This window comes from Grampus griseus, assembly GCF_964374135.1.
Source record: "Grampus griseus genome assembly, chromosome: 8".
NCBI classification, from domain to species: domain Eukaryota; kingdom Metazoa; phylum Chordata; class Mammalia; order Artiodactyla; family Delphinidae; genus Grampus; species Grampus griseus.
Window position 1 is genome coordinate 21,050,068 of NC_139002.1, and position 24,482 is coordinate 21,074,549.

Below are 24,482 nucleotides of genomic sequence, written 5' to 3' on the forward strand. Positions count from 1 at the left end.
CGCGGTCTCCTTTCGCTTTCTCAGCCCACGTGTCCTTTGGAGTTCAGACGTGCACCGCCGGCAACGGGGTCCGGGATGGGGCCTCCACCGGCCGGCCAGGCACTTGGTTCCCCGACCTCAGCACTAGCCGAGCCTGGGTCTTAGCCCCGCCTCTCCGGGCGCGGGGCGGGGCCTGGGCACGGGGCGGGGCCTGGGCGCGAAGCGGGCGGTGGCGACCAAGCGGAGGAGAAAGAACATGGCGGGCGTGGCGGGGCCCCGCATGGGCCAGGGGGCAGCGGGCGGAGATGGAGACGATTCGCTCTACCCAATCGCGGTATTAATCGACGAGCTGCGCAATGAGGACGTGCAGGTACTGGAGTCGGGCCGGGGAGCGGAGGCGGGCTCGGCCGGGCGCGTGGTAGGGAAGGGGGAAGGCCCGCCCCGGGGCAGGGGAGGCCCGGGGATTAAAAGCTGGGACTCGGAGCAGAAACTTGACAGGGAGGAGGGGAGAGATCCGTGAGGGATTCTGGTGGCTCGACCCGACGGGCCGGGAACCTCTCCAGCACCCCTTGTCCCGGCCGGCTGAGGCTTTGGCCCGGCGTCGCACCGGGTCCGGGGCGGTTGTGGGAGAACCGGCTTCCCTCCTGGGCCCTCCTTCCGGGCCGGGCGGTGGGAACGCCGCGTCCAGCCTTGGGCGGGTCATCCCTGTAGCTGAGCGAGCGGGAGGAGGGCGGAGCGGAACCGCGAGGGCCTGGAGCGGGCTGCAAGGATGCCAAGGCGCCCAGTGAAGTGCAGGTGAATGACTGCCTTCCGCTGGGCTTGTGGGGTAGAAATTAGGTTGGATGGCTAACTAACCTAGAGGAGGTGGAACTTTTCTTTGAAAAGGCAGGGGTTGTACTCAACCGTTTCACCTGCTTCACCACTGCCAAAGTTCTCTCTTTTTAAAATTGTCTCACTTTTCTGAATATTGTATTTTCTTTCATTTGTTTAATGGGCCCGTCAACGTGTTTCTCCTAAGAAATCTTCCTTTAGCTAATGAAGGCGTGTTCCACTGTTCTTGAGGTTCCTCATAGAATGAAATCTAAATTAAAGGTTTTCTTCATTCTTACCTGTATGTTATTATCTCACCTGTTTGCAACTGCTGTCTTTTTTTTTATTAATTTTTTTTAAATGATTCACATTTTAAAAAAATTTATTTTATTTATTTTTGGCTGCGTTGGGTCTTCATTGCTGCCCACGGGCTTCATCGCGGGCTTCTCATGTTGCGGAGCACGGGCTCTAGGCACGGGGACTTCAGTAGTTGTGGCTCAAGGGCTCTAGAGTGCAGGCTCAGTAGTTGTGGCGCACGGGCTTAGTTGTTCCGCGGCATGTGGGATCTTCCCTGACCAGGGCTCGAACCCGTGTCCCCTACATTGGCAGGCAGATTCTTAACCACTGCGCCACCAGGGAAGCATGCAACTACTGTCTTTTGGTCTAAATCACAACTGTTTCTTGACTTCGTTCTTTCTACTTTTTTAAAGCTCCGTCTCAATAGTATTAAGAAATTATCAACAATTGCTCTAGCACTTGGAGTAGAAAGGACGCGAACTGAACTGCTGCCTTTCCTTACAGGTATGTGACTCTTGGAGGAAAGGCATGGGCATTTCTGTTTTCCAGTGGCTTTCAAAACTTTGGCTATTTTTTTTCGAATTTGTTACCCACAGTATTAGTAAGTACTAAACTGAGCCTGCTGTTTCCCATGAAGAAACAGGACAGCATATACTGTAATTTTGTGGCCAGACATATTCAGACCTTAACTATTTAGCTAATAGGAAAGTAATTGATATGGATTATGAATTTCTAACTCATTCTGTAAAACAGATCCATAGACTCTTGATTGAGAAGGAGGAAAAGGCTGTTAGGACTGTGACAGACCATCTAGTTATATATTGAGTCTATTCCTAGTTTTGTGTGAGTGTCCAGCTCTGGGCCAGATATCCTTGTTGCTGAGTACTGGGTTGTTGTCATTTCCAGATACAATTTATGATGAAGATGAGGTACTGTTAGCTCTTGCTGAGCAGCTGGGAAATTTCACTGGCCTGGTGGGAGGTCCTGACTTTGCCCACTGTTTGTTGGTGAGTATATTCTGCCTACTCTCCTACAACTTTTGCAGTATAAATGATACGTTGTTTGGTGATAGGCACACTGCAGCATTTTTTATACAGATCTTTTTATGGATAGTCACAGTGTTAGCTACTGAGAGGACAAATAACTAGGCCCTTTGGACTCAATTAACCCTTTCTTATTTTTTCTGACTATGAATTAAAGAACTTCTCCCTCTTTTTTGCCTCTGTAGATTTGTTAATTTAGAGGTCGGGAGAAAAAGGATTTGATGGGTTTTGTTCATGGCTTTTTCCCCCTTACAGTGGAAATCTTAATGCTCATCTAGCAATGTTATGGCTTTGGGAATGTTTATTAGTTTTGTCTTTAATTGTAACTTTTGCTTCTGACTTACTTTGCGAATTTGATGAATTCAGTTTAATTTAGTTGACATTTATTGAGAACCTATTATATCAGGCACTGAAGTTACAATGTTAATGTTAGAGAAGAGCATTATGAATGGAATGAGGCCTCTGTCCTTATGTGTCAACAAATAATTACTGTGCGGTGTTAGATGGAAAAATTTGAAGCACATAAAAGGCATTCAAGTAATAGAGAAGGGCAAGGGATTAACCCAGGGTGATCAGGGAAGATCTGTTGGGAGAGAATGTCTGAACTAGGTTTTGAAGGATGACTAGGAATTTGCCAGTTAGACAAGATAGGACTGAATGCTTCCGGGCTTAAATATTGTCTGTATTATGTTGCTGACTCTTGTGACTTCTGTCTTTACCTCTTACCTTTCCATGGAACTCCAGTTATAGATATATGTAGAAAGATAGATATAAATATCTATGTTTGTCTTTCTCTATATATCTGCCTGTGATTTTTCTACTTGGATGTCAAACAGGCATTTCAAATTTAATATCTAAAACAACATCAATTTTCTTCCCCAAATATGCCTCCTAATTAGTTGCCCCGTTGCAGTAAATGGCATCACCGTCTACCCAGTTGCACAAACCAAAACCTAGAAGACATTCTTGAATTCGCTTTCCCTCATTTCCCACATCTAATCCATTAGTAACTCCTATAGATTCTATATATATTCCAAATCAGTTCACTCTCCTTCATCCCTACTACCATCTAGCTCTTCATTCCTCTAATCTTTCTAGACGACATGATCTTTCCTCTAGATTACTACAGTAACTTTCTAACTAGTTGCCTTCCACTCATGCCTCCCGCCCCACCACTACAGTTCACTCTTCACCCAGCGGGTGGATCACTCACTACCTGCCACGACTCTTAGAAAATCCCAGATTTCTACCTTAGCTTGTACCTTAGTTTACAAAACTTGCCCCTATGAGCTTATCTCATGTGTTCCCTCATAATAACCTCATTCCATTCACAATGGTCTTCTTTCTGTTCTTTGAATAAACCAGGTTTATTGCCTTAAGACTTTTGCCCTAGGTATTCCCTATAATAAAATGTTTCTTTTTTGAGCTTCCTGGGGCTGTCTCTTTGTCATTCACATATCAACTTTAATGCATCTCAGAGACCTTCGCTGACCACTCAACCTGAAATTGCTTCCCCACTCACCCCTTATCACATTATCCTATTCTTTTTTTTTTTTTAGCCGCACCACTTGGCTTGTGGGATCTTAGTTCCCCGACCAGGGATTGAACCTGGGCCCCTGGCAGTGAAAGTGTGGAGTCCTAACCATTGGGCGGCCAGGGAATTCCCCTTATTCTAGTTCTTTACAGAACACTCAACACCATCTAGTTGGTTTCATGACTAGTTGTTATCGTCCTCCATTAGAATGTAAACTATATTCAATATCCTGTGATAAACCATAATGGAAAAGAATGTATGTATATGTATAACTGAATCACTTTGCTGAAATTAACACAACATTGTACATCAACTATACATGAATAAAATAAATTTAAAAAAATAAAATCAGAAGACCTAAAAAAGAAAAAAAAATGTGAACTCCACTAGAGCAAGGAAATTGTGGCCTTGTTTCTTCCGTATCCTCAGTGCTAGAATATAACAATAATTATCATTTTAAAAGAAAGAGTTTAAGAGCCTTGGAAGCATGGAACCGGTTGGACTGCAGGAGTATACAGTGTTGGTGCTAGACTTGGAAGAAGTGGTGGTCCGGGGGCATAGGAAAAGAGCATGGAGAGATAGGCAGAGTTCACATCAAGAGACAGGAGCTTGCCTTACCCTGTAGTAGTGATAGAGATTATCCAGTGATACTGCATGAGAGGAGGTCAGAGATGGCAGTGGACAGATCATGAAAGGCCTTTACAAGTCATAAAGCAGTATCTTTTCAAAGGGCTTCTGAAATACCTCTTAGAAAAGCTGAATACTTTCTACCTCTGTGTATCAAATAATTTTTGAAATGTATTATTGGATAGACACACGTCTCTCCTTTGACTCACAATTGTGTTTAACTCTCCTGGTCAGTTCTACATGTGGGTTTTGTCTTTAACATTTGCACCTCATGGTATATGCTGCATTTGCCTGGACTGAGTGTAAACCCAGAAAGGCAGAGGTTCAGAGAACCCGCCCTCTGTCACTTTTTACTGGGCTGTGTTATATTCACTCACTGATCCTAGTCCAGACCAGCCCCTTTGGTCTCTTCTGTTTCTAAAGCTGCAGGCAAGGTTTGCTACCACCTCTGCACTCTTCACTTAATTGTTCTTTTGGAAACTCCCACTGTGTGTGACTCTTGGGAAGATTCTGGATGTATTCTGAAAAAAGGATTTTGTTCTCAGCCTTTTATAGGTTGGTGTGGAGACAGTGGACACAGGTAGCGTCCACCTCCAGGAATGGTAGAATAATAACCCAAAGGCTGTGGACTCAGTGTCCTGATGAGATGTCCTCATGTAATTATGGTGCCCAGCGTTGGTCATGTTTTTGCACTTACTCGAGGAAGTGTACATTATCCTGTCTGAATCTGGCTACAAAGCTTTCATTTATTTATTTTTTTGGCTGCACCGTGCGGCTTGTGGGATCTTAGTTCCCCAATCAGGGATCAAACCCACGCCCCCTGCAGTAGGAGCACGGAGTTTTAACCACTGGACTGCCAGGGAAGTCCTGCTACATAGCTTTTAAATCTAGTGATTCAGCTCACAATAATATTAATATTGTGTCAAGTCTCTTCCACTGTGTCATTTGTAGACACCATCTGGGAATTGCCATCTGGGATGTGAGATCTTGGCTGTCCTACAGAAGTCGTGTCTTCAGGTTGGACACACCATATGTTATCACCATGTGAACTGAAAGTAACCATTTGGTGTGATGTAGCTAACATTCTGGTTACATGTACCACCTCCCTTCAGTCACTTTAAAAGGTGATAATCTGTATCTAACCTGATTGAGTAAGTTTTCTCTCTCGTTTTCCGTTTTGGTCTATTTAGCCTCCTCTGGAAAGTCTGGCGACTGTGGAAGAGACTGTGGTTCGAGACAAGGCTGTGGAGTCCCTGAGGCAGATCTCCCAGGAGCACACTCCTGTGGCTCTGGAGGCTCACTTTGTCCCTCTGGTGAAACGCCTAGCGAGTGGGGATTGGTTTACCTCTCGCACATCTGCATGTGGTTTGTTCAGCGTTTGCTATCCCAGGGCTTCAAATGCTGTCAAAGCAGAAATTAGACAGTAAGATATGGTATTTTTTAGTTATTTGGGGTTATTGGGAGTTCACAGCTGACAAGTTACACAGTACCCTGTTACCAGTGAGTGACTGGTATCAGGGTAGTCGGATTAATGACACCACTTTTTATTGTCCAGTTGAATATACCCGTGGGTTTTCCCTTGTTACTTCTATGAGTAGAAGTCTAATCGCTGATGGTTGTAAGAGAAAACCTCTAAAGTTTCTGTGTGCGTTGGGGGATGCTTCATCAATGGCATTTGACAGGAAATACCTTCATTATTTTATTTGCTGCAGGCACTTCCGTTCCTTGTGCTCAGATGACACACCAATGGTACGACGTGCTGCTGCTTCCAAATTGGGTGAATTTGCAAAAGTTCTGGAATTAGACAGTGTGAAAAGTGAAATTGTTCCATTGTTCACTAATCTAGCTTCCGATGAACAGGTAGGTTAACTCTTAGTAATTAAAGTACACAGATATGCTCCTCTTAAAATTTTAAGAATTTCTTTGGGTGTTTTGGTTCTCATGGTAGGATCCTTTTTGCAGAATTAATACTTAATTCTGGCCTGGATAAAGTTTAATATGACCCATCTCAGTGTCCTTATAATTCTTTCTTAACCAGACCACAGTTTTCTTTTACATTAGCAGCTGTTAAAAGGAAGGGGGTGTCAAAGAGGAAATGAGAGCCATAATTAGAAAGGAAGACCAAAGCTGCATTAAAGGGTAACATACCTTTGGGCACTGCAGGCTGGATTGTCATGGGAGAGTAATGTTTCCTGGAATTTTTGACTTTCAGATAAACAAGCATAGCATGTATTGGGAAAGCTGTTTGACCCTCTGCATCCTCTATGTGAGTGTATAGGATGACTTCACTTGATAGCAGTTATAAATCCAAGGATCTGGATCTCATTGGTGTAGAAATAGCAATAATAATACACTAGCAAGCACCTAAATAAATCTTTCTCAGCCTGTTTTAAGTGGTTTACATACGGGAAGTAATTCAGTCCTCACGACAGCCCCATTAGGTAGATACCCCATTTTACATAATTGGAAACAGGCACAGGAAATTGAAGTGACTTGCTCAAGGTTGCATAGTTAGCAGTGTTGGACTGGGGATTTGAGTCTAGGCAGTTTAGCTCCAGAGTTCATGGCCTTCACTGCTAAGCTGCACTGCCTCTCTGTATGGTGCTTTGGAGGATCAGCCCCCAGAGTTCCTGGACTCCAGAAGAAGAGCCCTTCAGGTTTTACCTAGTTGCTGCCCTAGAATCACTTTATGTGTACAGGATCACGAGCAGCAGATACATACCCATGAGTCTTATTTTCAGCTTCTAGATCTAAAGATGGTAAATCTTTTGAAATAATTTTTTTAATTTATTAAAATAATATATAGAAAACAGCACAAAGTGAATATGCATCTTAATGAATCATTACAAGTTAATGTCATCTTGTGACTTTCATCCATGAAAAGGAGATAGAACTTCGACAGCCACTACCCCGGAAGCCCAGCATGGGCTCCCTCCCAAACACAACCCTGCTCCCCAGTTCCCACTCCTCACTTTCCACCCCCTTAAGACTAACACTTCATCTTGACTTTCGTGGTAACCACCTCCTTACTTCTCTTTGCATTTTTATTACTCATACAGTATAGTTTAAAACAGCAGTATCCAACAGAAATACAATGTAAGCCGCTGTTACTTTTAAGTTTTGTAGTAGCCACGTTTTAAAAAGTAAAAAACAGGTGAAGTTGATTTTAATAATATATTTTATTTAACCCAATATATCCAAAATAACTATCCTTTAAACATGTGGCACTAGTTACATTCCAGGCACACAGAAGTAGGTAGTGAGTGGGTAGTGGTTGTCGCATTGGACAGTACAGGTTTAGAATCCTCATTTGAGATCTCATTGATTACATTTCCAGTGGTATAATTTAACATTTTCTTTTGTCCTGCAAAATTGGTAGTTGAATCTAGAGTGGAGATTTGTGAAAGGGCCAGATAGTAAATATTTTAGGCTTTATGGACCAGACAGTCTCTGTTGTCACTACAAAGCTCTGCTGTTGTATGTAGCACTCTATAATATGTAAACTAATGGGCATGGTGCCGTTCCAGTAAAATTTTATTTACAGAAACTTGCTGCTTTTCAGATTTGGCCAGCACTTGCCCCAGCTCTGATCTAAAGGCTTAAGGAGAGTTAGGTTTGATATTTGGGGGGCAATAAGATCACTTCGTAGATGGAGGTTACTTTTCATCAAGAGTTATGTCTAGTTGTGGTATTAGCAGCAATGGATGCTCAAAAAAATATTGTGCTTAGTTGTAAAATACATGTGTGTATATTCACTCTGACTACTGATAGAATTGCTGCTCCTGCCTTAGTCATTCATTGAGAAAGTATTTATGAAGCACCTTCTACATATCAGGCACTGTTCTAGTGCTGGTTTACAGTGTTAAACAGGGTGTACAGGGACCATGCTGTCATGGAGTTTACAATTTAATGAAGGAAAACAGATAATAAACAAACAAAACATTGGGGATAAATACTATGAAGAAAATAGAGTCGGGTAACACAGTGGTGGGGAGTGATTGTAGGGCATCCTCTAGACTGGTTAGTCAGAGAAGGACTGAAGAGGTGGCATAAACTGAGACATGAAAGAAAAATGCCAGCCATGCCCTTTCCTAGGGTGTCAGAGCTCCAGGAAAAGAGAATTCCAGGAAGAGAGGACACTTAGTGTAAAGGCCCTGAGGTTAGAACATAGTGGGTGAAAAGGACTCTGATCAGAGATGAGTTTGGAGAAGATAAGCAGGGGCCAGATTGTGGGGGACCTTTAAACCACAAGGGTGTAGAGTTTGGATTTTCTTTTCTAGGTGGAATGAGAATACACCGAGATTTTAAGCAGCGGTGTGATTTGATGTAATCTACATTTTTAAAAGATCCTTCTGGCTTCCGGGTGGAAACTAAATTGTAAGGTGGGATTGAGAGTAGAAACAGCAAGACAAGTTAGGAGACTTTTGTAATAATCCAGGCAGGAGACAGTGGTGAACTAGGGTGGTATAGTGAAGATGGAGAGAAACTGGAGATAGTTTTGGAGGTAGTCAGTAGAACTATTATTGAATTGGATGAAGGGAAGAGGAATCAAGATCTCTTTGATTTTTGGCTTGAGCAACTGGGTGGATGCTGGTGTCACTGCTGAGTGGAGAAGATTCTGGGAGGAGTAGCAGGTATAGGGAAGAAAATCAGGAGTTCTGGAAGAGAAGCAGTTGATTAATTGAACAAATATTGATGGGTATATATTTCCATAGATGATGGTAATCCCTTGATTCATCATAATTTTTGGAATCTGAAAATAGCTGTATAGCTACTACCAAGAACCTAGTTCTGCCTTTTTTAGCCTGTTCCTTTAGATAGAGTAGTGAGTATCTTGGGCGTAGGGTAAGTTATTGTTGATCTGTAAACGTGTAGTGTCTCGGAAAGTTGGAGTTGCTGTTATCCCTTGTGTGTTTGCACATGCCTAGATATACGCATACAGGAATGTTACATATATAAAATATTTATATATGTATATATACACACACATACTCTTAAAATTTTTGTTTTGTTTCTTCTGGGTGCTCAGATGTTTATGTATTTTCAGTTCCTACTAATATATTTATGATTCCCGAATCTATAGCTCAATTCCCTATTTTTCATTGATTTGTCTAATTATATACTTCCACTTGTGCAAAGGTCATACAGGTACTATGTTGATACTTGGTGGTTTACATTTGGGAAGCTGAGTTCATTAATCCCATACCTAATTTTTTCTGCTGGGTTTTTTATGCTTGGCTACCTCAAAGTTATTCTGTCCTTGATCATCAACATTTAAATTGAATGTTTTTTTTAATTACTTAAAAAATTTGTTTTTCTATGTATTTTTTTCCAAGTCATTATCTCATGCCTAAACTCCTATTACTGCCATCCTACAATGAGTATTTTGAAAACTGAGCTTCCTAAGTCATTCCCTTACCCTTATTCCCTATTCTCTTTCTCTGTTTTGATCTGTTGTAAACAACTTGTATAAGCATTGTTTTCATTTTTATCCCTCAACTTCTTATAGTGAGGATTTAGAGACATCATTAAAACGTTTTCTTTTTTCACTTAATCTTCACATTTTATTTTCATTCTCCTTAATAAAAATCCTGAACTCTAACTAACGTCATTACTTTGCTGTTCGCTCAGAGAACAGTCATTTCTGCCTTTATGGCTTTGACATGCCTGCCATTCCAGGCAAAGGGAGCAGCTATTTCAAGACATAAAGACATGAGCTGCATATAGTGTGGTTGGTTTTTTTAAATTAAATGATACCCACGGCACTACCACACACCACACACTGCCGCGTAGCTCTCAGTAAATATTATCTGACTAACGGAAAGGAATTTTGTTCATTAGGATTCAGTGCGCCTCCTAGCTGTGGAAGCTTGTGTCAATATTGCTCAGTTACTTTCTGAGGATGACCTTGAGGCTTTGGTGATGCCTACACTTGGACAAGCGGCAGAAGATAAATCTTGGCGAGTTCGCTATATGGTAGCTGACAAATTTTCAGAGGTAAAATTGTTGCACTGACATTTTTTGAGTACTAAAGAAAAAAAACAGAAACCCACAGATTTGCTGTTGTACCAAAAATTTCTGAATTAGAAGTGCTCATGGCAAAAACATATATAGATCTTCCTGGACTCAGGATGGGGTTATGTCCCGATAAACCCATTGCAAGTTGAAAGTGCATTTAATACCTGCTGGACATCATAACTTAGCCTCGCCTACTTTAAATGTGCTCAGAACACTTACATTAGCCTACAGTTAGGCAGAATCATCTAACACAAAACCTATTTTATAATAAAGTGTTGAATATCTCATGTAATTTATTCAATGCTGTACTAAAAGTGAAAAACAGAATGGTTTTACACGTATCGGTTGTTTCCCCTCGTGATTGCATGGCCGACCGGGAGCTGGGGCTTCCTCTCTCTGCCCAGCATCACGGGAGGATTGTACTGCATATCGCTAGCCTGGGAAAAGATCAAGATTCAAAATCTGCAGTTTGGTTTCTACTGAACGTGTATTGCTTTCACACTATCCTAAAGTTGAAAAATCTTAAGTCAAACGATCATAAGTTGGGGACTGTCTATACTTGAAGATTGTGCTGTTTTGTGTGTTCATGTTACTTATTTTGTTTAGAATACATTAAAACCTGTACAAATTCTTTTATAGCTCCAGAAAGCTGTGGGTCCCAAAATCACCCTAAATGACCTCATCCCCGCCTTTCAGAACCTACTCAAAGACTGTGAAGCTGAAGTCCGGGCAGCTGCTGCCCACAAAGTAAAAGGTTAAGGCATCAGTTTATGTTGTAGTTTATGTCATTCACTTTGGTGCATTCTTTATGTCAGTGAATTTTGTATTTTTTTTGTTCTAGATTATGTTTTCAAGTAAATAGATGATTTTAATGTGTTGAAATGTTACATTGTCACATAAAGCTACTCCCTTTATATTTAAAACCAAACAGCTGTGTTACCCTGTTTCTGTTTTTAGGAAAAAAAAAAAAAGGCATTTCCAGGTTGGATTGGTGTGGTACACAGTGGCATATAGATTGACCAAAAAGTGCATTTAAAATAAGCCAGTTTTCCTCCTTGGAGCTTACTTGCTTAAACATATGATTTGATTTAACTTGAAACTGTTGATAAACCCGGTTAAATTTCTTCATTTGGCTCCTTGTAATGGCTCTATGTAAGTATTTTTTTTTTTCTATTTATCTCTTTTAGAACTTTGTGAGAACTTGCCCATGGAAGGTAGAGAGACCATAATTATGAATCAGATTCTGCCCTATATAAAGGTAAACCTAACTTTAGTTTATTTTTTGTTTCACTTTGCCCTATATGAAGGTAAACCTTACCTCAGTTTTTGTTTGTATCAATATTCCCTTAAAGCTCTTTGAGTTTAAACTTGGACCAGGGATGAATGGGACAGATATGTTAACATGTGACATTGTTATTTATTACTTATTAGTGCTTTATAAGTGTAAAGTGCTCTTTGGTGCATAGGTTTATATTAGTTGACAGATGGTCTGAGGAAACTTTATCAACTAATCAATACTGAAATAGTGCTGTCTTTTAAAATTCCTTGTGAAATGGTATGGAAGTTTCTATTGTCTTGCAAAAAAAAGAAAGGCTTTTAATTTTGATTTTGTTTTAGGAATTAGTATCTGATACAAATCAACATGTCAAGTCGGCTCTAGCTTCTGTAATTATGGGATTGTCTACGATTTTGGGCAAAGGGAATACCATTGAACATCTTCTACCTCTTTTTTTAGCTCAGTTAAAGGATGAGGTAAGTCTGGCTATAAATTTTGTTATCCTTTGATAGTCAGTGATTTGGCTTGGTTTTTGTTTGGGGTCTCACTGAGATAGAACCCAACAAAGTAACTTATTTTAAACCATTGACAATGTTTGGGCATGGGGTTATAAGTTCCCCAGAAAATGGGCCATTTGATACAGACTTAAAAATGTCTTTCCATCTTCTCTGCCTATTTCCTGCTTATATTCGCTGCTTTTTTTTTTCTCTTTAAACTTAATGGATCTTTGTTTGATAAGTTTCTTTCATTTAAATATAAATATAATAATATCAAAATTATAACATTAGCTAATATTTATTAACACTATGTGCCAGGCATGATCATAAATGCTTTGCATGTATTATTATTACATGTAATTCTCACAACAGTCTTATGAGGGTGGGTCTTATTATTATTCCCATTTTACGGATGAAGAAGGTGAAGCACAGAGGTAAAATAACTTACCCAGGGTCTCAGCAGTGGTAGATCTGGGATTTGAATGCATGTAATTTGATTTCATAGCCTATGCCCTTTACCTTTCTATAGATTTTTCATTGAAAGTTCTGGTTAAGATCAGTTAAATTATGTGCTTTGAATTATTTGTGTACTCAGTGTTAAGTATTTCTTCCAAGACAATACTTTTTTCACCTGAGTCAGTACTTTCTTATTTTAAATTTTATTTACTCATTGTGTTGGTAGGAGAATATTGGGCAGAGAACTTGATCTTTACATGTGGTCTTTTGGGGCTTGTGTACTTGCAGTGTCCTGAAGTTCGTTTGAACATCATCTCCAATTTGGATTGTGTAAATGAAGTGATTGGAATCCGGCAGCTCTCTCAATCACTCCTTCCTGCCATAGTGGAGCTGGCTGAAGATGCCAAATGGAGGGTCCGGCTGGCCATCATTGAGTATATGCCACTGCTGGCAGGCCAGCTGGTGAGTATGGGTGCTCTGTGAACTGAAGGATAGCATCAGATAGTAGAGCAGATTTACCATGGCAAGTAGGAGGCCCAGGTAGCTCCTATGGTTATGTTCATTTAGACTCATGAAAGTATGGTCTCTCTTAGTTGCCTGTAGAGTGGTTTGCATTTTCATCAGTGCATTAACTTCTTTTTTTTTTAACTTTATGTATCCTTTTTTTTTAATTTAAATTAATTTATTTATTATTTTTGGCTGCATTGGGTCTTTGTTGCTGTGCGCGGGCTTTCTCTAGTTGCGGCGAGCAAGGGCTACTCTTCGTTGCAGTGCGTGGGCTTCTTATGGCAGTGGCTTCTCTTGTTGTGGAGCACGGGCTCTAGGTGTGTGGGCTTCAGTAGTTGTGGCATGTGGGCTCAGTAGTTGTGGCTCGCGGGCTCTAGAGTGCAGGGTCAGTAGTTGTGGTGCATGAGCTTAGCTGCTCTGTGGCATGTGGGATCTTCCCCAACCAGGGCTGGAACCCATGTCCCCTGCATTGGCAGGTGGATTCCCAACCACTGCGCCACCAGGGAAGCCCTGCATTAACTTCTAATAAAAAGGTATTATAGAAACACATTTCACCTCCCCACTATCTGAAAGCAAAGCCATAGAAGAATATAATTAATTTCTTGGTTTATGTCACATAGATTTTGTGCTACTAAATGTCTCTGTGATTTAAGGAATATTTATCTCAGAAGAAAGGGAAGTATGGTTTTGAGATAAATCAGTTTTGACTTTTGCTCAGGGAGGCTTCCCTGTTTGCCTATATTCTGTGCAAAATGTCTCTGGTTACCACTTTTCCTACATTCTGGTTAAAGGGAGTTGAGGGCTCTCCATACAAAAAAGGAGTATTGAAGTTTGTAATGCTAGTATTTTGGCCAAAGTCTACATTATCACATTACTGTTTGAGATTCATGGATAGTTGTACTGATCTTAAATTAATTAAAATTTCAGTGCTGGGTTTTTTTTTTTTTTTTTTTTTTGCGGTACGCGGGCCTCTCACTGTTGTGGCCTCTCCCCCTGTGGAGCACAGGGTCCAGACGCGCAGGCTCAACGGCCATGGCTCACGGGCCCAGCCGCTCCACGGCATGTGGGATCTTCCTGGACCGGGGCACGAACCCGTGTCCACTGCATCGGCAGGCGGACTCTCAACCTCTGCGCCACCAGGGAAGCCCTCAGTGCTGGGTTTTATAGCCACATCCTTCCCTTTCTTTTTTAGTAGATAGCCTCATCAGTTCTAAATTTGATGTGCCCTCACCATGTTGGTTGCACTTACTATAGTATATTATAACTGTCTGTTAAAATCTAGTTGAGGAGATAGACAACTGATGTCTTTTAGGGCAGGGACTGTGTTCAGTGTTTTATTTCCAGTGCTTACCATAGTGCAGTGCCTGGTATTAATCAGGCACTTAACATTTGTTGACTGTTAAGAAAGTGAATACCTGAAAATTTTTTGAGAAAGCTCGTAATATGTCAGTTTATAGCCAACATTAATACAGTTTGTTTCCCCTCTTTCAACCCCACTTCTGTTCCTTTCATATCATAGCATATGGGATTTCTTTTTTCTTTTCTTGGATCACTGAATTTGTATTGTTATTTTGGTATACTTAGTTTATGAAATGTGTCTGTGCATGTGTGTGACGTCATATGTTTTATCAAATTTGAAGTGTCCCATTCTTCAAAATGGATGCCAAAGATTATCAGTGTACAGGTTTCCCCCACTGTTTGAAAGTAGAGCATTCCTAAGAAAGCTTTTGTAAGCTGAAATGGCACAAAGCGAAGAAGCAATTACCATAGGACACATCTTGCTAACAGATACAGGAAGTAAATCAAGATAAAGCACAGATGCTCACAGGCACATTTCAAAGCAATGGCGGCCTGATGCTGAGATGCTGAGTGTAGTTCTAGGGGAAGGAGCTTGGCGGGGCCACTCTTGCTGCTGTGGTGCACACTGCCTGTCGAAGGGCTTGTTGACTCACTGCAAGACAAATGCTGAATGCTGTTTTCACCTTTTTTTGTTAAAAAAATCCCCTTCAGATTTCTTTTGGTTAGTGAAGACACGTATTGTTTTACAGCTCTTTTGTAAAAGTGAAGTGATATAAAGTGAACTTTCGAAAAGTGGAGGATACCTATATAGCTGATGGGGTCAGGCAAAGTCATCCTGTCAGTTTTTTTCCCTCTGCCATTCCCGAGTACTGAGAGTCATCTTCTGTTCTTCACTGGTGACTGTCATGAATCACCTCTCCGGAGTCGAAAGCAGCAGTGCTTAACTGGTTTGCTAGAGATTGAAATAACTGTCCAGAAGGGAGGGTGAATTTTAGTACCATTTCTTGAACCTCTGTCCCTCCCAGACCTGGGAAGCCTGCAAAGGTTGATAGCTCTCCAGAGGAGTATGGAAACAGGCACCTGGTGACTTTGGCTGCCTCATGCTTGTCTAGCAGAGGTGACATGCATCAGTCAGAAACGTTTTGTTATACAACTTCAACTTCTTGTTATTATCATATATTTTATCCTTAAAAAAAAAAATCTGTAAAAGACTTCTATTTCAGGTAGTCAACTTATAAAATTCTTTCAAGACTTTATGTATGGCCTGGCTTATGGACCATGGTGAGTGAAAGTAAGGCTAAACCACAAGAATCAGGAAATAAAAGTTAATTAAGACTCAAGAAAAATCCATGATCTGAAACGAAAAATAAGTCTTTGAGAGCGGACATGGTAATAATCTAAGGGTGTGCTAAAATAAAGCCTGTTCATAATCTAGTATTATGAAGCCATTTTATCATATATTCAAAGCACTTTAATTACATTTCTTTATTGAAAATACATAATCACTGGTCAGAAACTTCTTAGGATCCAAAGAAGCTAAAGACTGTGAACGCGTAGACCTCAAGAGGAGGGTGCTGGGAAAGCACAGTTCACAGCGATCGCCCACATGATGTGACGTCCCACGGTGCTGGGTCCGTGCAAATCAGCTCGAGGAGCTTGTCTGCAGCCTGTGCTGGTGCGGCCACCGTTGTGGGGGAGAGCAGTGGTGGAGAGAAGTAGGATGGTTCCACTGTGACTGTGCTGGGACCACTTCACTGTACTCTTGTGCCTGCTTTATTCTCTCTCTGCTTTCTCCCATGGATCCCAGAGTACTCTCTTTAGCTGGAGATAAGTCTGTCTCTTGATGTCACGTTCTTTATCCTTAAGGATTTATTATGATATTAACCAAAAGGGGGAAAATTTGAGAATTATTAATATTACTGACTGGTATTTTCCTGGTGATTCATTTTTACAAATATTCTAGAGATTGTTTGGCAGCCTGTGCATGCTACACTCTTCCTGCTCATCTGCAGTGTTGCATCTGGCTCCAGGCCACTCTGTTCCCTCCCACTCAGCAGTGCCTGGGCCGACTCACTTCTGCTCTTCTTTATGACTTCTATCCAGTAAAAATAGGTTTACAGTTTGTAAATCAAATCTCATGGTATTCTTTTTCTGGCTGGTCCATGAATTCAGCTTATTTGGAAATAAGTCGTTTTTTTTAGCTTTCAGGTCACACTGGTGTAATATAAATAGTACATCTTGATTTCTAAACTTTGGAGACGTTTGTTAATGGAATCTTCTGTATCCATAGGGTGTGGAATTCTTTGATGAGAAGCTGAATTCTTTATGTATGGCCTGGCTTGTGGACCATGGTAAGTAAATAAGTTAATGGAAGGCCCATGTTTTTGCATATATCCCATTTTGTTCATATATTTTCTTTTTAGAAAGGAATCCTAATCTGACCATATTTTGTTTTACCAGTACAGGGATGAAGACAGGCTTTCATTAAAATCCAGTTAGCTTTTTCTGAGCACAAGTTTGACATTTCAATTTTCTACCAGTTTTTTTCTATCTTAAATTTTATTTTCTTTATTGAAAAATCTGTTTGCCCTATTTCTCATTCTATTACATTATTTTCAGGCTGTCTCTTCTACACACATATTCATTCCTTTCTTATCTCAAGGTCTTCTACTCGGCCATGCCATCTTTGTGTCTTCAGCCACTGTAGACTGGATTGGACAGGGATTGGAATCAGAAGAAAGGCCTAGGGGGAAGAAATGGCTACTTGTCTTCTTTGAGGTGACATAGAGAAGGAGGTATACAGTGGTGCAATAAAGGTGTCTAGGAGTGAAAGACGTCAGCTGTGACCTAGGATAGAGAGGTCCCAGATTTCTGGTTGCGTGAAGGGCATGCTTACTTCCCGTACCCTGGCTGCTGCTGCCATGATACTAAGAGAGGGAGAGCTGAGAACTCAGGGCAGGGTCAGATAGGACAGCATTTACAAAATAGATTTTTTTAGTATTTTACCTTTTCTTTGCATTTATAGCATAATTCAACAGTCACAGAATCTTTTTCCTCTAGTGCCACATACTGTGTTACAAATAAAAGCTGGAACTACTGCTTATCAAAATATACAGGCAATTCATGTTTTATATAAAGACACTTCATGTTAACTTGTTAGCAGTTGACTTTTTGACAAGGTCTCAGGTCTGGGTATCTCCTCTTGTCTGCTGGGCAGAAGTGGGTAGGAGGGGTTCCCTCTGTACCAGTGAGGTCCAGTGCCAGCCCCATGTCTAGACCTGGCAGCTTCGGTGTGGTCTGAGATCTGTTCAGATGAGGGCCCTGAGGACTTACAGTGTCCTGTGAGCTTTGGTTCAATATTTTGGTGGATAAGATGGGTATCCTGCTTCAGTTCCAGAGCTTCTTATATATACTTTATGTACTGAACGTATCTCTGTGGGTGCTTATGGGTGACTCTTTGGGCGGAGTGGGGATGTTGTGTCTGCTTGTACATGTAGGTGGTTTTGCTGAGGGCATAGTTGGATCATATGGGAGATCACATGGTTAAGGAAGTGAAGAGGATGGGTGTGAACAAAATGCAAATCTCATAAAGGCGTATATATGTAGATAATTTCATCGTTTTCAAACTAGATTGTGAAGATTTTATTTCTATTTTTCTTGTCCTCCAAAGTTACCTTTTTATGGCTTAATTTTTTTCTTCTTAAATGAAACAGAGGTTTGGCAAATCATAGGAAAGGCAGTCTTCTCTTTTTAGAAATAAAGTGTTTATATTATTTCTGATAAATATTTAATGTTAGTGAGTCCCAGAAGATCAGTTCATACTTTCTTGGAAAGTTAGTGTTATAGATTTATTTTGAGGAACTTTTAAAATCCTCCTGTTCCACGAAGAATTGAATTCCTGACACCTTTTCCATGTAGGATTGTTCTGTCAATGCAGGTTAATTAATACTTCCTTTTTTTCTGATTTTTTTTTTTCCAATTTGGGAGCAACAGAGACCCTTGTGTCTTTTTCTGCAGTAGCATACTTAAGTGGGCATTGCAAATTTGAACCAATGAAATTCTTTGAACCAATGAAATGTCAGCTCTGAAATTGTTCTATACTTAATCACATGGGGTTTTGTTTTCACATTTTAGATAACTGCCGTGTAGTGATCAATGATCAATTAAATTTTTGGAAACTTTTTTCCGCTTATTAAACTACTAAAAGGATATTGTGAAAAATCCAGAGAACCATAAGGAAGAAAGCATCACTTACTTCTCTTCCCACGGTTGAGTGGATAGTATTGGCGAGAGGGAGGAATTTAGAAGGGGAATTTATTTTTTATAGGAGGAGGGAAAAGTACCAAAGTTAGTGAGCATATAGAGTGTGTTAGAAATTCAGAGGAACGTTGCAAGTCAGCCAGACCTTGAGGGGAGAGGGAAGAAGAGGGAGGGAGAGAGACAAAACAAGCAGAGAGGAGAGGCAGAACCGTGGAATGGTTTGCATTCTTTTCACAGCAAAATTGAGAGAAGCCAAGAACATAGTAGGCATCTGGCCAAGTAGAGTTGAGTGCAGTTAAGGTCTGGGTCAAGGCCGAGCGCTCTGTCTCTGGTTACTCTGGCAGTGAGATCCCTTCCCTGTGGTAATGGCATTAGGATGAGAAAAATCTCAGGCAAATAAAAAAAACAATGAGAGGAGAAGACGCAGATGGGAAGAGGTTGGTTGGGGGGCGGGGGTGGGGGGGACGGTGTGCCCAAGACAAAGAATGTGAGTGTGAAGGGAGGGAATTTGTGTTAGGGGTAGAACAGTTCACTTGAGCTGCTCCTTAGCGAGTGCTTCTAGATATTCCTGGCAGGTTGCTGCTCCCGCAGGCTTTGGTCAGGTTGCATGTTGGTAATAAATTATATAGTTCCTTGGCTAAGCTGCCTTGCCTGTTCTCATCAGTGGCGTTACCTAAAAGGATCTATGGGCTGGGAAGAGCTGGGTATTTCCTGTCCGAAAGCCTTGTAGAAATTGTCCAGGATCAGAGCTGTGGCTTGGATAGCTGTTAAGCCACAGCTGTCACCCAGGAGGGTTGGGCCCATCTGGAGAGAGAAGTAGAATAAGGAGTCAGTACCCACCACTCTAGATTTGTTATCCAAACCCAAATTTTGAGTCGTATCGGACACGTAAAGTGAAGCATTGCCACACCGGTCTTTGCTGAGTGCTGTATGTAGCAACTAGTTTTTGAGAAGATCGTAGCTCAGGCCTTTATGATCTAGATTTATGACATCTTTGCTAAATGACCTCATAGGGAATTATGAGGTTAAAGCAGGCACATATATTCATAGAAGACATTTGACATGTTGTCTCAACAAACAGTTTTAAGGGAAAAAAAAGCAAGTCAGTCTTAAGTTTTTATTTGCTGTTGTATAGATGACAGCAGAGGCCTCTAAATAGCCCCTCTCTGTCATTCTCTCAGCTGTTCTTGCTGCTGCTGGAATAATCTTGCTAAAATACCACATTGGTCATAGGGTCACAACTTTGCTTTAAAAACCCATCATTGGTTTTCTTACAAAGTCTAAATTTAGCTTTCATGATGCTCTGTGTTCTGGCTCCACCCTAACTGTTCAACCTTACAGTCTCCCAGATTCCAGTTTTTTCCTTTGTGCCCTGGGTAAATTTTTTTGGCCTTTCCAGGAATTCCTCCCCTCTTCTCTCCATTTACACAAATCCTCCCTAATCTTTAAGGCCCAGTGCAAGGCCTCTCTTTCCCGAAGCCTTCCCAGATCTTCCTGTTCTCTGTCCTCTAAACTCCTACAGCCCTCAGGGTCTTTAGTATACAATTTCATGCTTCATTATAATCAGGCTTAGATCACATGACTTCTTGGAACGCATTAGCTTTCATTTTTCTGCTAAAGTGTGTGATCTTTGAGGGCAGTATCTTATGCATTCTTTCTGTAACACATAGCACATAGTTGGCACTCATATTTGCCAATTAATTAGTGATGTGTATAATGAGCTCCTTACCTCCCTTTTCCTTGGACATTCTATACATTTTGAAACTGTAATAAGACCAAATCAGCATACTAGGAGTCATGGCTGAGCATGCTTGCCACTGCAGTCTGACTAAATTGGAGTGTTTACAGAGTTTTATTTTTGGTCCACCTTTGATGATGATGTAAGTAGAAGTAAACTAGGTTGTGCTCACGCTCTGAGCAGCACCACAACGTGACCTTCACCCCTTCTGCAGTGTACGCCATCCGTGAAGCTGCCACCAACGGCCTCGTGAAACTAGTGCAGAAGTTTGGTAAAGAGTGGGCCCAAAATACCATCGTTCCCAAAGTGTTAGTAATGGCAAATGATCCTAATTACCTGCACAGAATGACCACTCTATTCTGCATTAATGTAAGTATTACATAGCTGTTATTGCTAAGCTCAGATGTTAAACCAGTTGTTCAGTACTGTATTATGAATTCTGAATATGTTGCCTTCTATTTGGACTATATTTCTTATACTGATTAATTTGGACAGTTAGGAGATGAGAGAAAAATGTCAATTTTTCAATTTGTGTTAAAATCTGTAGTCAAGTCAGTTGTGAATGCTGGTCTAATTCTGGGATTCTTTGCTACCTTGTGTCCTTCATTCACATGCTCACACTAGAAACATTTTCCTGTTGGCCAGTTACTTTCTTATTAAATATTGTCTCTTTAGATTTGGGGATATTTAGAAAAATAAAAGTGTTTTTAATGTGCTGTCTTATTTCTTTTTCTAGGCACTGTCTGAAGCCTGTGGTCAGGAAATAACCACTAAGCAGATGCTGCCTGTTGTATTGAAAATGGCAAGAGACCAAGTAGCAAATGTCCGATTCAATGTGGCCAAATCGCTGCAGAAAATTGGACCAATTCTAGATACCGAGTAAGATTTTAGTATTATTCTTTTTTTTAAATACTTTTAAAATTTCACCCCATATAGGCAGAAATAGCCAAAATTAAATTCGGTGATTTTCACTTCACCTAAGATGTGGGATTGGTTAAAGAAAATAATAGAGTAATTTAACAACCAGTTTTGAGTGTGTGTACTCTGACTTTAAGCTGTGTACGTATGTGGATAATTGTTCGAAGCTAATTCTACAGAGAACCTGAGAAATTATTTAATACTTGTCAAGTTTATATTGTAGGTGTTTTAAGATTTTTTTAAAAATTTTAAACTTTAAAAATTACCATAGAGCAAATATATATATACACACACACCATAAAGCATTTCTCTGGCTCAGAAGACTGCCTCTCACAGATGATACCATTGCATTTTAGTGCTTTGCAGGAGGAAGTTAAGCCGGTGCTACAGAAGCTAGGCCAAGATGAAGACGTGGATGTCAAGTACTTTGCACAGGAAGCTATAAGTGGTATGTCTGTTTTCTGCCTTCCAGCTTTTGCTTCGGCTAATGGGGTATGAGTGGTGTTAAGTGGGCCAGGCGATGAGCATCTGGACCTGGGAGGTGGTAAGCTCCCGGAATGCTCGTCTTCTCTTTGGGTAGAAGCTTCTTGGCCCACCACTGAGCTGGCCATTTTCCCAATTCCTAGGGCTGGGTAGGGATGTGATTCTTACTGGTAAGAACAGTTTTTTGTTTGGATTTTAATTAGTTTTTAAAGTTTAACTTTTGATTAGCCTGACAGTAAAGAAACTGACCACAGTGAGAAGCTCATACATAGTCTTATGCTTTTGGGTCATTTTTGTTGTGCTTAATGTTCGCATAGATAGTTCATGAACTTTCTGTACCACTAACTTTTGTTTGGAATTTTCTAGTGCTTGCATTGGCATAACGAAGAAGAGGAGGGGAAAGACTTTACTAAATTCTTATCACAGGTTTCTAGTCCATGTGTTCTTGAACTGGGTGGAGAGAAAAAATGGAAAACCTTCAAGACCTCATCTGAACAAATGGCAACAACTAAGAAGAAATCAAATTTCAGTGACTCGATTCTTTCTAAAGATTGTTTTTTACTTGTCTTCCTTGTTGGGATAATTATATTTTAACTGTTCTTATTGGTTGTGACCAATTCCTGACACTTGCACGGTCATTTCTTGGTTGTCTCCTAATGATTTATTTAGCACCATCTGATCTCCTGCATCCTCATTGTTTAACCAGGCCCCGGCCACTTAATATTCCACCAAGCCTGGACAGGTTTGGACCCAGATGTGGAACAGAGTGATCCTTTTGATGTTTATATGTATCTGTGTGTCTCCATCATTCCAAAGTGAAATATACATGGTTTAGAATAACTTATTTGATAAGCACTCCGCTTGGGAGACACACTGAGGTTTAACTGTAGTGAGAGCCGTATTTTCCTGGGTAGTGATGGTCTGCCTCAGTGTCTCACCTGAAAGGGGAATGTGGAAGCTCAGGGTTCATGTATTGGTTGTTTTGGTTCTTCTTTGCTCGATTTTGACTGTAATCATGTCATTCATAATCCTGAAGTGCAGATGCATCTTGCTGCTAATGTGTCATGTTGAAACCTAACTCATTTTCCACAGCTCCCCACTGTGACTGCGTTCAAAAATACTCTTTCCCGCTGAGAAACTTAAAATCTAGTGCCTCCTAGTAAGCAGTGGTTCTACTGTTTGACTGTAAGATTGCAGTTGTATTTCTAATGAGTAAAGGAACCACTGGTATAATCCACTGTGAGGATTTCCTGCTCTTTGCCTGGTTCTCCTTCCGGCTGTGTGAACATTTGGTCCTTGCTACATTGTACAGTAGTAGCTTTCCAAACTGAAGTTTCATTACTAATTTTTTGGTATAGGTGATGCTGGAATCTTATCATTTGAAATGTTTGTTTTTCTACTTTTACAGTAAAACCTCATTAGTTCCTCCTGGAATTGAAGATAATGAGTTAAGCTGAAGGGTTTGCTGAAGCAAATTGATAGTACGTGAGGAAGCCTGTTGGGTCTGAACTACTTAAACAATTTTAACGCTCCTTAAAAAGCACCCGTTTACCACTTGATATGCTAGTTACTAATCACTCTTTTCAATTATATTAAAATACCTTCCGTGAGGATCTTTGTGAGGCCACACCTTTATTTAGATGCATTCAATTTACTCTTTATCTCTGATATATATACATATGTATTTAATGGATAATTTAAATATTTTTTCTTTAAAATTTATGAACATTTTTCACCTGATCAAACTCAACTTGTCCCTAATGCATTTTTAATTAATGAGGTTTTATTGTAGCTTTTTTTTCTCTCAGTGCATCTCACTATGTAGTTTGCTTGTTTCCGTTTTGGTTTTCAGACTGTTTTCTTTCATTCACAGTCTCTTAAACCCAGCGAGCCCTGTTCTGTTTTGTGAAGGTCCAAAGACTCCTAGAAAACTTTGTACATTAAACCATTTCATAAAACCAAGTTTGACCAAATACTTTCAAGTTTGTCTTACCTTGGAAAAACAGAACTTTTAAAATCAGAATTACCTGCCTGCATTTAAAACTGCCAAGCTAGTTTATAGTATGTTTCTATTTTATTACTTTTGGGCTAAGGATTAAATACTTTCCTAGGCAATAATCTCTTCTACATTCTCATTTTAACATCTTAAACTATTATGCTGTAAACAATTTTAGTTTCATGGTTCTTTTTGTTTTTTTATTATCTGCAGGTTTTGTTTGTCTTCATTGAATTTCATATTTGAGAGACTGTTGTCTTGATTGAAACAAATTTGCACAACCCTTGCTTTCCTCTGGTTGGAAATGCCATTGGTTTGGGGATAGACTTTTAAATGGCCTAGTGGACCCCCTGGGGAGCTCTGTGCATTGACCTCTACCCTAAAACTGTGGTAAAGGGTAGACAGCAAGCCCTTGCTTTCTCAGGCTGGGTCAGGGAGCTCAGCAGGGCCCTATCTTTTTGGGTGACCCCAAAGGGACTTCATTGTTTCTTTCTGACTTAAACAATAGGGAATCCCTTTTGTTACTCCTCAGAAGAATTGTTCTTTGGCTCATAACTTTGTCATTTTCTCCATGGATTAGTTTTCTTGTCTTGATTTCACTGGAATGTAAGCTCCAGGAGCTCTGCAAGGGCTGGGATTTTTGTCTATTTTGTCTTCTGCTGTATCTGTAGCACCAGCACCTAGATCAGTGTCTGGTGTACATAGTAGGTGCTCAATAAAAATATGTTCAGTTAATTTCTAAAA

General features: G+C 40.5%; 1 protein-coding gene across 1 annotated transcript; it reads left to right on the plus strand.

The window, feature by feature from the left end:
• The first annotated feature begins 224 nt into the window (after positions 1 to 224).
• On the plus strand, positions 225 to 24,482 carry PPP2R1B (protein phosphatase 2 scaffold subunit Abeta). The gene is made up of 15 exons (XM_082660421.1): positions 225 to 349; positions 1,500 to 1,590; positions 1,993 to 2,093; positions 5,481 to 5,713; positions 6,003 to 6,150; positions 10,132 to 10,287; positions 10,948 to 11,062; positions 11,496 to 11,566; positions 11,926 to 12,060; positions 12,826 to 12,999; positions 16,634 to 16,694; positions 20,556 to 20,710; positions 21,078 to 21,220; positions 21,616 to 21,707; positions 22,109 to 24,482. The coding sequence occupies exons 1-15, from the start codon at positions 236 to 238 to the stop codon at positions 22,123 to 22,125; spliced, it is 1,806 nt and encodes a 601-aa protein (XP_082516547.1). The 5' UTR covers positions 225 to 235; the 3' UTR covers positions 22,126 to 24,482.

What these genes read in the sequence shown, in the direction of transcription:
- PPP2R1B (XM_082660421.1), top strand. Translation starts at nt 236, where the DNA reads ATGGCGGGCGTGGCGGGGCCCCGCATGGGCCAGGGGGCAGCGGGCGGA. An exon ending in CACTGCTGGCAGGCCAGCTG is followed by an intron (nt 13,000 to 16,633) that starts GTGAGTATGGGT and finishes CTGTATCCATAG; the next exon opens with GGTGTGGAATTCTTTGATGA. An exon ending in CCACTCTATTCTGCATTAAT is followed by an intron (nt 20,711 to 21,077) that starts GTAAGTATTACA and finishes TTCTTTTTCTAG; the next exon opens with GCACTGTCTGAAGCCTGTGG.